The sequence below is a fragment of the Chinchilla lanigera genome, unplaced genomic scaffold (genome assembly GCF_000276665.1).
Source record: "Chinchilla lanigera isolate Chin_1 unplaced genomic scaffold, ChiLan1.0 scaffold00018, whole genome shotgun sequence".
Taxonomy (NCBI): Eukaryota; Metazoa; Chordata; class Mammalia; order Rodentia; family Chinchillidae; genus Chinchilla; species Chinchilla lanigera.
Window position 1 is genome coordinate 6,936,484 of NW_004955419.1, and position 12,997 is coordinate 6,949,480.

The 12,997-nt window shown below is 35.8% G+C and overlaps 1 protein-coding gene across 3 annotated transcripts in view; it reads left to right on the top strand.

Annotated features, from left to right (window-relative positions):
• LOC102020122 (complement C5-like) overlaps positions 1-10,005 on the top strand; it is a 40,618-nt gene extending 30,613 nt beyond the window's left edge. For all 3 annotated transcript variants that reach the window (XM_005382576.1, XM_005382578.1, XM_005382577.1), the window contains 6 exons: positions 1,279-1,482; positions 2,682-2,891; positions 4,985-5,114; positions 6,065-6,127; positions 7,202-7,399; positions 9,417-10,005. In XM_005382576.1, the coding sequence (XP_005382633.1) occupies positions 1,279-1,482; positions 2,682-2,891; positions 4,985-5,114; positions 6,065-6,127; positions 7,202-7,399; positions 9,417-9,421 (810 nt within the window). In that variant the 3' untranslated portion in view covers positions 9,422-10,005. The remainder of the gene's footprint in view (positions 1-1,278; positions 1,483-2,681; positions 2,892-4,984; positions 5,115-6,064; positions 6,128-7,201; positions 7,400-9,416) is intronic.
• Positions 10,006-12,997: the final 2,992 nt, after the last annotated feature.

Below are 12,997 nucleotides of genomic sequence, written 5' to 3' on the forward strand. Positions count from 1 at the left end.
TTTTTTTGGTTTTTCTCCGGTACCGGGAACCGAACTCATGACCTTGCACTTGCCAGGCAGGCGCTTTTGCCGCTGAGCTAAATCCCCAGCCCCGATGTGGCAGATCTTATACAAGAGTCCAGTGAACTGCTCCACAATGTGCATTAAGGCAAATGAGTACCCGAGACGATCTGCTATTCTGTTGAATGGTCTTGAGGAAGAGAAATCCATCTCTTTTTTTGTTTGAGAATTAACTGCGTATTTCCTCTTACACCAATAAGACTTTATTAGTATCTGGAAGGTTCAGAATATAGATAAATGCATCAGTCATAGAAATATCATTCCTCCCCACTTTTTACCTTTTTTTCAGCACCACAAAAGGGTCAAATGTGAAAGCATACCTTCCTTAAAGGAGAGTACAAACTGCTCTCCTTTACAATTTACTTAATCATCTTCTCTCCCACCGCATAGTTCCCAATCTCAAATAAAACACAAGCGAAGTCGACAGTGCAGGTCAGTGACAGCACCACGTGTGTATTCACTATCATCTCCCAAGCACTAAGTACTTAGACACTGCGCCAAGAGCCTTATGAAGAACATATTTAATACCTACTTAATCAGCAGTGTGAGTTAGAAAACATTATCTTTGTCATTCTATGGCTGAGGAAAGTGAGGCTTCTAACCTCTCTTTGATTAAATAACTTACCCAGAATTAGTAAGGGGGTGGCATTGGAATGCAAAACAATGCACATTTGACATCAGACCTTGTGTTGGTAACCTTTCTGCTCTCTGAAGACTGCTACAGCAGCCATGCTATCATATCTGCTCCAGTCTGTGTTTATCAGCACTCCTGCCTGTCACCGCTTCACAATGTAACTGGGCTAGATAGCCTCTGTGATGTTCATTCAGGATTCCTTTCACTTCAGGAGCTGGAGCTGCCTCCTTGCCTCTTCCCTTCTCCTGCCTCAATTCCTGCATCTCATCCCTAGGAAAGAAACTCCCAACGTACGACACTATCTAGGAAGTGCGTTAGCATTTGTTTCTGGAGCACCCTTCTCTCTTCATTTCATCAGACTTCTTACCATATCCCTCAGTTCCATCATTATTTTTCCAGGCTTCGTAAAGTTACTTGATACCACAGCTGTGAAACTGGAGTAACGGAGGGTGGTTGTTTGTTGTTATTGTCTTTAGCATTTAATAATTGTGAAACTTAAAAATTTATAATGCAGATTTATAGGGTATGTTTAATAAAAAGCACTACTCATCATCTATTTATGCTTTTGAAATTTTCCTTTTTAGGTCAAAACTGAGGCCCCAGACCTTCCAGAAGGAAATCAAGCTGGCAAACATTACCAAGCAATTGCATACTCATCTCTCAGCCAAAGTTACCTTTCTATTGATTGGGCTTCACACTACAAAGCTTTGCTTGTGGGAGAATATCTGAATATCGTTTTAACTGCTAAAAGTCCATATATTCACAAAATAACTCATTACAATTACTTTGTAAGTATAGTAATGGTACATTTATATCTTTCCCCTCAACCTGGAATTTTTCCCCTTGCTTAGAGAAACATTAGAACATTCCTGACATTTGTATTTACAAAGTGCTTTGGAGATCATCAAATTTGAATCTCAGCTTTTCAAAAACCCTTGCTATAGGGTATGATTTTGATGACCATTTCACAAATGAGGAAACGGAGGGACAGAGAAGTTGTAAGACTCACCTAGTTCAGATTTTTTTATATGAACTGAAGACCATTGATTCCTGGCTTGATAACTCTTGATAACATAAAAAAGTGTGATTAAATCACATCACCTCTGCTGTATTTCATGGCCAAAGGTTATATGGCTGCACCTAGCTCAGATATGTGCATTACACTGACATAAAAGGGGGACCAAACCCTGCTACAGAGGACTGTCACATTATACCTGTTTCATTGCTCGTCAGCCACATCCCTATGATATCATTGCTGTTAAACAGGAAGTGGATCAATCAAACCTGTGGTGAAACCTGGGAAAGAATGAGAAAAATGTCCAGAGCTTCCTGACAAAGCCAACAAGTGAAATGAATTATCCCAATCCCCCAGCCAAACAGAGGATAATGGCTTTTTCAACATTTTTGAAGAAAAAAGGAGAGCTATAGAAAAATAGTGGGAGATGAGAAAAACTGTTTATAGACTATGTACCAAAGCCATGTATGCAGCCCTGCTTGCTGAGGACAATGTAAGAGACCTTTGAAGATGTTTTGGCTTCATGTGATTTTTTTTTAACCTGAGCCTCAATTTAGAATCTAATCCATGGCTTTAAAACTTATCCCCAAATAAAAATGCATTCCACTGACTCACTTATTCTTTTTAATCGACAAAACAGGAAATTTTAGTAATGGCATATGACTTGAACACATCAAATACAAATTGTAACTCTACAATTTCCTGGGTATGTGACTTTGAACTAAAATCAGTATGAAGTTTAGTTAGTTCCTGAGCCTCTATTTCATCAATGGAGGTAATATTCCTATCCCACTGGTGTACCATGAGAATTAAAGAAATTAAATAAATGTTAAAGTTCTTGGCACACACTAGGAATATCTGTACATGTTACTTTATTTGTCTTTAACATGGTTTTTTGCTCTAGCTCCAGTCTTCATCTGGAACCATAGTTTTGTTTATGTACTTGTTGGTGCTTCCTCTGTTCATTTTTAGGTTTTATCCAAGGGCAAAATTGTACAATTTGGCACAAAGGAGAAAACTCCAGGTTCATCTTCGGAAAGTGTAAACATTCAAGTGACACAGAATATGGTTCCTTCAGCCCGACTCCTGGTCTATTACATCATCACAGGAGAGCAGACAACAGAATTAGTATCTGATTCAATTGTGTTCAATGTTGAAGAAAAATTCTGGAACCAGCTGCAGGTGAGGGACAAATTATACATTGTAACAATTTCCTCCTAAATGAAAGAAGCTGTCAGAGCATCTGCCTCTGGACAGTTTTGTCTCATACAAATGCTCTTTTCTTTTTCAAGTGACCTTTAAGGTTCACGTGTCCCCAGATGCAGATGCATACTATATTCTCCAGGTTCAACTGTGTGTGTCTCTCTGTTGTTTTGTTGCTATTGTTGTTTTATGGTGTTAGTGATCAAACCCAAGGACTTGTACATGTTAGGCAAGGGCTCTATCACTGAGCTACCCCCTCAGCCCAAACAATGTCTCATAATGTGGCTACAAGACTTGTGGGTGGCACTAAGCACAGCTGACAGAACAGCTAAGAACAAGAGTCCAAAAGCCCATGAGGAGAGTTAAATCTCGCAGGTAGCTACAGCGGGGTGGGATAGTTTGGTGCAGTGCTTCACAAAATGTGCCCACCAGGACAGTTTGTGAGCAAAGAACTAAGGGAATGTGTACTTATAATGAACTTAGCGTGATGGTTTTTAGCAAAGTAAGCCATCTTGTGTTAGTTCTGAAAACACGTTAATCTTTTTTGTTTTTCAGAATGTAACTTTAAGTGCTTTGAAAACATGTGACCATGGTAACACATTAAAGAAATAAATTTACCATCAGTTAGCAGAGTTTGAGGATTTGGGGCAGGGTGGTGGAGACAGTTATGGAAGCAGCACAAAAGACTGGATAGGAAATTTGGGGGATTGAACTCTCATTAAAATCTGTGGTCCAAAAAATTTGAAAAGTACTCAATTCCCTACGTCCTCACTTATTTTTGCTACATACAGTTATTATTTTCTAGACCTGACTTTCTTTGAATAAGGAAGAATTCATTGAGAAACTGTGAAGTTAAACCCATTTAAGTGGGTAAGGAGCGTTGTTGAGTGGTATAGCACGGCGTGAGGACCTAGGCTCGATGCCTAGCACCACCAAAAAGAAAAGGGAAAATAAAGTCAGAGAGGGAGGAAATTTAGGACAAAAATTAAACTTGAATCAGCCTGCTCTACAGGTACTCCCCAATTTAGAACCTACAACCCTTCTTTAAAAGCACAAGAGGTTGTTTTGTATTTTTCCCAGCAACTTAAAACTTAGTTATTTCCTTCATTTTATTCACTTTATTCATTCTTCCATTCATTTATTTTAGATGTTATCTTGATGTTATGTTATTTTAGATGTTATCATACAAAAATTATGGGTTTGTTTTCCCAAATCTCCTTATCAAAGCCATTTTCTTAAAATTCAGTTCTTGAAGATTGCTGGGTGTGGTGGTACATGCCTATAATTCCAGCACTTGGGAGGCTGAGGCAGAAGGATTGTTGGGAATTCGAGACCAGCCTGGGCTACAAAATGAGTTCAAGGCCAGCCTGAACTGCATAGCGAGACTCTGTCTCAAAAAGACAACAAAAAAAAAAAAAAAGAAATCTTGAAGATAATAAACTCAAGGCTTTTATAGGTAAATGGATGCAACTAGAGATCAGGCTCATAAGTAAAATAAACCAGATCTGGGTATGTAAACATCATATTGGCTCCCTAGTGTAAGAAACTGAAAGAGTAAATAAAACCCAAAGAAGGAGGGAAAAAAAAAAATATATATATATACACATACACACAAGATACCTAAGATGATTGTACTACTAGTTTCTACTGGTTTATTGAAAGGAACAGTTAATGCTTAATTTTTTTTTTTTTATCAATTTTGCCTGCCTATAGCTGGTAATCTGAACAACTACTTTGAAGATAACAATACACAATATAACAACCACTGCTGATTTTCTATCATCTTGCTTTGAAATTCTGTATAGTTTTAAATGTTTTAACAATTTTTTATTCTCTTCAAAATAAAAAATAAAAAATTCAGTTCTTGATTTAATTTTGACTAGGTAAGTATGTAAAAATACAGAGGGACAAACAGGAATAAAATTGAGAAATTTGGTCTTTGCTCAGCTGACAAATGCATGCACTATGTATTCCAGAGGTTTGTTAGAACTGTATAATGACTCGTACCTTTAGTTCTTTGGAGCAATGACTTACAGATCCAAATAAGTTCAACATTTTACCTTTCTGGACAGGTATTTCATACTGTGGAGAAGAGTGACCTGGGCTATGGGACAGGTGGTGGCCGTGACAACGCAGATGTATTCCATCGAGCTGGACTTACCCTTATCACCAATGCAAATGTAGATGAGTCCCAAGAACATGGTAAAACACTCTGCATTTTTATTAGTGAAATTCACACTGATAATTTACTTTCCAGATCCCATGTTTGTCCCTCTTACAGGAATTCTCTATACTGATCTTAGAATTCCTTTGTAACTCCCAGGCACACATTTCCTTCATCTGTAGGATAAAGTGAGCTCTTCAGTGTAGTGCCCACAGCCTTCCGTCATCCTCTTCCTGGCTTTTTCTAACCATTCTCATCCTGCTCTTCTCTCACTTGTGTTTAAGCTATACAGACCCATGTGTGGTTCGGGGATGGTCCCATGTTCTTTTATACCTTTGGGCCTGTACTCATGGAGACTGCGTCTCACTGTATTATCCTGGAAAAGCTAGGATACGAATCATCTCTTCTATTTGGGATCGTCCTCTTCTATGGGGAGAATACTGTAGGGAGTAGATCTATTTATATATGTAACCTTATATTACATATATGTAATATAATAACAGTTCATTTTTGTGCACCCTTACACTTAATTTTATATCTTGTTTTACTCTCAGCACTATGAACTCTTCAAAGGCAGAGAATTAATTTTTAGTCACCTTCTTTCTATGTTTTTAAAATTGTTCATAGTTATATTTGATGCTATGGTGTTAATGTTTATGTGCGCAATGCTACACCTCAAAGAGCAAATAAGAAAAATAGATTAACTGACAGAAATTTTGCTGTCTTTAAATACTCCCTCACTCTAAATCAAAGGATCAGAAAGATTACAGTGTTCAAAACCATATTCAGGTAAGATAAAACAAAACAAATTAAATTTGCCAGACAATGACCTCTACTATGATATAACAGGTCATATTAAGATGTGTAATGGATAATGTTTAATCTGAAGCAAGGTTTCAATGTGGGATTTATTGAATGAGTGACTTATGAATTTTTAAATAATTGTTTTCATGGTATTTTTTTTTTATTTCTCTCTCTCTCTGAACAGATGAACCTCGTAAAGAAAGTTTCAAGCAAAAAAGAAATCTAACAGAGAAAATAGAAGAACAAGGTACTCTAAATGTTTCAGGGAATTATTAAAAGCTTATCACATAACATTCAAAACCTGTAGAAAATTAAACATTATATAATATACCCTATTTCAAAAGGGATAGATGAAAATAAAGATACATATGGAGATCTAGCTCACCTCTCTCAAAAAGATTAAACCAAATAAACACAGCAATTGACTTGAATAGCCTTAATCTAAGGTAAATAGGACTTTATTATTTCTGTCTCTAAAATCCAAAATATTAACTTTTGTCACAAATATTTCTTCTGTACAAACCTCACTTAGCAATTAAAATTGTATTCTTCTATTTCATTTTGACAAGATCTTTGATATGATTACGTTGGGATATACCTAGAAATCTATATTCTATTTCATACATTTAACAGTTAATAGCATTTCAGAGTATCCTTTGGAAAATAAATCTAATGGAAATTATTTAAATCATTGATAAGTTACCATCTTATAGTAGAAAGATTTTTCTGGGAGTCAGTTGTCTGAGTTCAGCTAATAGTCATGTTTACAGTAATAAAATAATTTCTATTTACATAAGAAGTATTATAATTCTAACTTTTGTTGTCTAGTCTAATGATAAGAACAGAGAGAGACTGATTAAATTGAACACTTATGGTGATAGATGATACCACTAGTGAAGGTCTACAAACTGTGTCATGTGAGATATTTCTGAAAAAGTGGAATTTTAGCATAAAGAAGGAGATGCCTGTATCATTAGGACAGGCTTCCTCAAATCCTTGAAGGCTTCTTGGATATTTAACGTATTCCACTCAAAGCATTCTGAACTTTAAGTGCCAGTGTCCAAAGTTAGTATTTAGCTCAGATATAGGAAGCTGTTTACCATTTAGTGTGAAATGCAGTGGAGTACCTGGTGAGATCGCTTTCTCCCTATTGCTAGGGTAGTTCCAAGGAGAGGCTGATCCGTCAGTTAGTTATGGCTGTTATAGGTATGAACACCATTTGTCAGTAGAAACCAACTGTCCCTCGGGATTCCTTCTAAGCCTGAGATGTTATGATTCTATGCATAATCAAGGCACTGACTTTCGGGTTATTACCATTCAGTTGCTAAATACAAACATGCGGTGCTGAGGAAGTGCTGTTATGATGGAGCCCGTCGTAATGATGATGAAAGCTGTGAGCAGCGAGGTGCACGGATTACCATAGGTCCACGCTGTATCCGAGCTTTCAAAGAATGCTGTCTCCTCGCCAACGAGATCCGCGCTGAAGAAAGTCTTAAACACAAATATCTAGCAGGGAGACGTGAGTGCCACCTTTTCTATCAGAATGCTGCCCGCGATGCGGGGTAGGGGGTTGTGTGATTTTTGTGTTGCTAAGAAAGGCAGTTTTCCTGCTCTAGTCAAAATTGAAATTAGAAGGATAATTTGTAAATGCCCATAAGAAAAATCTGTTATTCTTGGTAATTTAAAAAGTATAAAATCAAGAAAAAATATACAAGTCTAGAGTAAATTCTTGCATAACCTAAAACCAAGTCATTCCATAAACTTGAGTGTTCATCTTCTCTGAACCTCAAGTACAGATGAGACATCTCCAGTGTGCCTTTAAATTCTAACATTCTAGGATTCTGTGATATTGCAACTATTGAAAATTCTGTTTATACCTACTCTAACCAAACACAGCAAAGACTAAATCTAACATAAGGTTAAGTACTTATTTTAACAACTGAAATCTTATTTCACTTTATGCCATGATACACATTCTCCAAATTTATAGAATGAGCATCAATACATTTTCAGAACTTTTAGGACTTTTTAATTTATACTATACTATCTTAGGGAAGAAACCCCAAGTAATCAGTGAGTTATAAATGATAGTTAAAAGACTAAATAATAGTTTAAAGGATATGCAGAGGTACCCACATTTTTGAGGTAACATTCTTTGGTTTGTTCATACAGGGATTTCAAAAGTTTGAGAAACACTACTCCAAATAGCTAATACAAATAAATCTTTCCTACCAAGTGAATGTGTATCAGCCTTAATGATTCCAATGTCAGATATAAACTGGGTGAGAATATCACGTAAAATTAGAAATAAGAAATATTTCATGAGTGACTTTTCTCTCCCAAAGCTGATACTGAGTACTACTCAAGGGTCAACTACTAAGGATCAACTGCTATGAGGAATATTTGTGGCACATTTTAGATTCTTGGCAACCTCTTCTCATCATCCTATAAGCTCCAAGACAGCCAAGGTGATTCTGTACAACATGGCTCTTCGGCTGTCCCAGTGAAATGTTAGTGTCGTCTTAACAGATCTTCATGAAAATTAAATAAAAGTATAAATATTGTTAATAATGCATCATTAAATAAATATTACTTATTAGTATTGGCCTTATTAGTATTGGATGAAGGTCCCTAAGGGACATAGCATTAGAATCACATAATGTTTTAAAGTTTTTAATGTGTTTTCTCATCTATCATTTCATCTGAATCTAATAAAACCACTGTAGTAAAGGAAAACAGTGCAAGAATTATTTTTTCCAAATTAAATAGGGAATTTTAAGTTTTAGAGAAAGTAAGTGATTTTCTGTGGTCATAGAAGGCACATCTAGGTCCATGTTAGAGTCATATCCCTCATTTTCTATTCTATGACTATTGTTATTTGTAGTATGATTTTTTAATGATTCTAATCAAAATTTAAATAAATAATGCTCACTGAAGAACTGATTATAAGTAAATACCAGAAAAAAATCACAAATTATATTCCACAGAAAAATATACATCCTTACCCAATTATGTGAATAATGATAACAAAGTTACTATACTGTAACAAGGTAGTGATCAATTTCCTTTAATACTTAATGCCATAATCAGGATAAATTTATAAGCCTGCATCTTTTACATAAGGTAATATTACAGAAAAAAGAGAACTTTCTTCTGAGGACTGAGTGATCTGGATTCTAGCACAAGTAATGACTTTGGGTAAGAGACTTGAACTCTCTGAGACTTGTAAAATGGAGATATTATAATAAAGTTTTATTATGATAGAAAATAACCCCTCCAAGCCTTCTTCACAACATGGTTAATGAACAAATAACTTTAAAGAAGAAATTCAATTTTGAAAACGTTGGGCTTTTAGTCTTTTTTCTTCAACAAATCTAAACTTCTTAAAAATTATTACTACTTAGGTTTTTTTTTTTTTTGTACCAGGAATCGAACTCAGGACCTTATGCTTGCTAGGCAGGCACTTGTGTCACTGAGCTATATCCCCAGCCAAACTACTTTGAATAACTTACTGATGAAATATTATTGCTTTTCAGATTGAAGACTCGCAAAGATTTCAGCTTCATCCTAACCACAATTGGAATAGTCTCACTTTCCTTCCACACAAGGCTTGATCTTTTGCAGATTACACCTATTTTCCATGCCTTCAATTTTGCTGGAAACTAAAATCAAACTTGGTTAAATATAGTGATAAAGTCTTTCTTTGCATAATTATAATTTACCAACCATCCTCAAAAATGAGAACAAAATGGTTAAACAATTTTACCAGAACAGCTCAACTACCAACTCTTTATTGCTATGCCCAGTAATCCTACACAGTTTACTATCAGGCTTCAAGGATTGGTAACTCAGAAGAAAAGAGTGTATCCGTGGTGACTCTCACTGACTACTATGAAAAATTCTACTGGACAACCATAGAAGAGCTGGAGTTCTCAACAGCACATACTGCCATCTACTACTGTCTTGGTCCAGAGATGTCCAAAATTATTACATTAAGTCATCACAAAAAGATTTACCATGCAAACAGGATAGGAGAGGCCTTACAGTGATATGAGTTTATGACTATAACTGTTTTAATCAGAATATTTAAACTAATAAAATACTTATCACTCATATTGATAAATTTTCATTGATAGAATGTTACCTTATTTATGATTTGATTGTCAATTTAACTTCTGGCCAATTTTCAATACTGTCCAAATACTTCTAAGCTTCTCCATTTTCTTTTTATTTTTTTGCTGAAATTATTTTCATCAAGATCAATTATTTTTATGTGAATTTTATAGTAAGACTTTTATTAATTAGAGTTTTTGTTTCCATTTCAGTTTTGTTTTATGGGAACTCCTTCAGTGGTCAGTTTTATTTTGATCTGTTGGCTGTCATATTTGACATGTCTAACTTGGAAGGGAAAGTATATGAATATTAAGATTTTCAAGTTTCGTAGAGAGTATCACACTGCTTAGTTAATGCAACATCCTGAGTTCAATCTCAACACTAAAAAACAAAACAAAATAAAGCAAAACAAAAAGTTTTTTCAAAATTTGATATGCACACAATTTTGTCTATAACAGCTTTTTTTGTTGTTTTTTTGGTTGTGGTTTTTGATTTTTGAGGCAGTCTCATGTGTAGTTCAGACTGGTCTTGAACTCACTATGTAGCCCAGGCTGCCCAATCCTCCTGCCTCAGCTTCCCAAGTACTGAGATTACAGGTGTACGCCACCATACTGGGCTTATAACAAATTTTCTAAATGTAACGACACATTTTCATTTTTATTACATTTTTTTTCTGATAATAGCATGCATTATGACTTGGAAACAAGATTGAGAATATTATTTCTTGTAGCTATAAGCAAAGAACATTAAGATAAATACATAGAATCATTGAGTTGGAATAACTTTGATATGGGAATGCTATAGCTACAACATTTTGCTTCAGGTTAGCAATTTTTGTCCAGTTAGGCAATGAGTCTTAGATAATGTTTGGGGAAACTTCCTGTCAAAAGTGGAATTAATACATAGTACACAGAAAATATCTGCACCCTTGGTCACTAGATAAAATATTACTCTGTACATAAGTGATGTCAGAACATAAGGATAGTTATCATATATGAAGGACTAGCCTATCAGTGGTTAAGGATCAAAATATCTGCTGCTTTTAAGGAATCTTTCAGTATTATGGGCAGCATTTGACGACCTCTCGAGCAAAGTAGGCTCTGAAATGCTCTCTAAATAGGTATCTACCAATCTGATTTTGTTGTATTAGTTGAGTTCACATAATTTTAATAGTTTGTTTACCTTTTCAATCTTCCCTATTGATTACAGCTGAGATTTACCACTTCAAGTTTAATGTATTCTTTCAAACTCTCAATGTACTAATTGGAAATAAAGGAGTAAATATTTTACACAATAGATTCCTTGACATACAGCACAACATTTAAATATATGCATCAGGGGCTATTTTGATCAGTCATCAGAGAATATTAAAAACCCTTACTGCTGTCCTGGACAATCCCTGGTGTAGTTCTGTCATTGACTACTAGTAGCAGCTGCCCTCAAGTCACCACCAAACTTGCCTCAGTCCTTGGCGGACACTAATATTTCCTATATACTAAGAAGCTCTAAGTATCCCCAAAGAATTCTCCCACTACCCCCTCCCGACCCCTCTGATTAATATGCCATTCCACAACTCCGTTCTTGGCTCCTGTTCTCTAGTCTAATTTCCTTCTAGGTTCTCTTTAATCTGACCTTGGACAATCTTACAAACACCCATGGCTTCCCATACCACTTTTGTACTGATAGTTATATCCTTAATCTGACCTTTTTCTGAGTTTTAGACTTTCCTCTTTCCAGTTGTCTACTTTATTAGCATCTATCCCATTGGCATCCTAAACTCAACATCTTAAACTCAGTGCAAACAAGTTATCATTTGCCTTTATTCTCTTTAAATCCCATTCTTCTTCTGGTGTTCCCTAACCAATAATCAGCACTCTGCAAACAGCCAGAAATCTGGGAGTCATTCTTGGAGCCTCTCTCTTCCTTTTCCCACACATAATCAATCACTAAGTCCTATTAATTCTAACTTTTAAATAGCTTTCAAACTGGTCTACTTCGGTACATCTCTGCTAGTGTGCATTCTAACTCAAACCCATATCAGGTGACAGCTTCTAGCTGATCTGTCTACAAGCTCTCTTGCCTTCCTCTTCCATCCATACATTTCAGTGAGACAGCCAGAGTGTTTTATTTAAAGGAAAAGCTAGCAGTTTGTACTGACTGAAGTACTTATTGAAACCTACAAGGTCTGCCATGATCTGGCCCTGCCTCTCTAGGTTCACCTCTGTTATTTATTCCTTCCAATTATAGCCTTCCAGCTACACTGGCCTCTGCCAGTGTACACCAATTCCTTCTGCCTCACATGCTTGGCCCTGTTTGTTTTAACCCTGTTAATTCATAGTCTTCCTTCACAGATCAGATTAATCTTTGCTTCCTCAGCAAAGCATCTCATCTATAGCATACTAACTGAAGCTCCCTGTTCTATTGTCTTCTTTAATTTATATTTTTCTTCAAATAATGACAGTGTGAAATTACAAAGGTATGATAAAGATATAAAGAATGTTTAAATTTTTAAAAAAATTACAATAATTTTTAAAAAATTACACATTGCCCTTAATCCCCTTCAAAATATGGCCCTTCACTTGGACCATATTTATTCCATCATTCTTGCCACTTTCTGAAGCAGTTCTAAAGTTCTCTTTCATAAGTGTCTTTAGTTGTGCTAAAGGTGTCATGGCTGCCTTGATGTCCTGAATTGTTTTAAACCACTTGTTTTTCATGGTAATTTTGAGTTTGGAAAGAGCTAGAAGTTGCACAGTGTCAGATCATCTGGTGAATAAGGCCAATGAGTGCATACTGTGATGTTTTTATTTGACAGAAATTTCTATAAATGTTTTGAATTGGTTCAGGACCTCAAAGCAGCCATGAAAGACACTCATAAAAGAGGACTTCTGCAACTACTTCATAAAGTGGCATGATTAATGGTGTGTATGTGTGTGTGTGTGTGTGTGTGTGAGAGAGAGAGAGAGAGAAAGAGAGAGAGAGACAGAGAGACAGAGAGACAGAG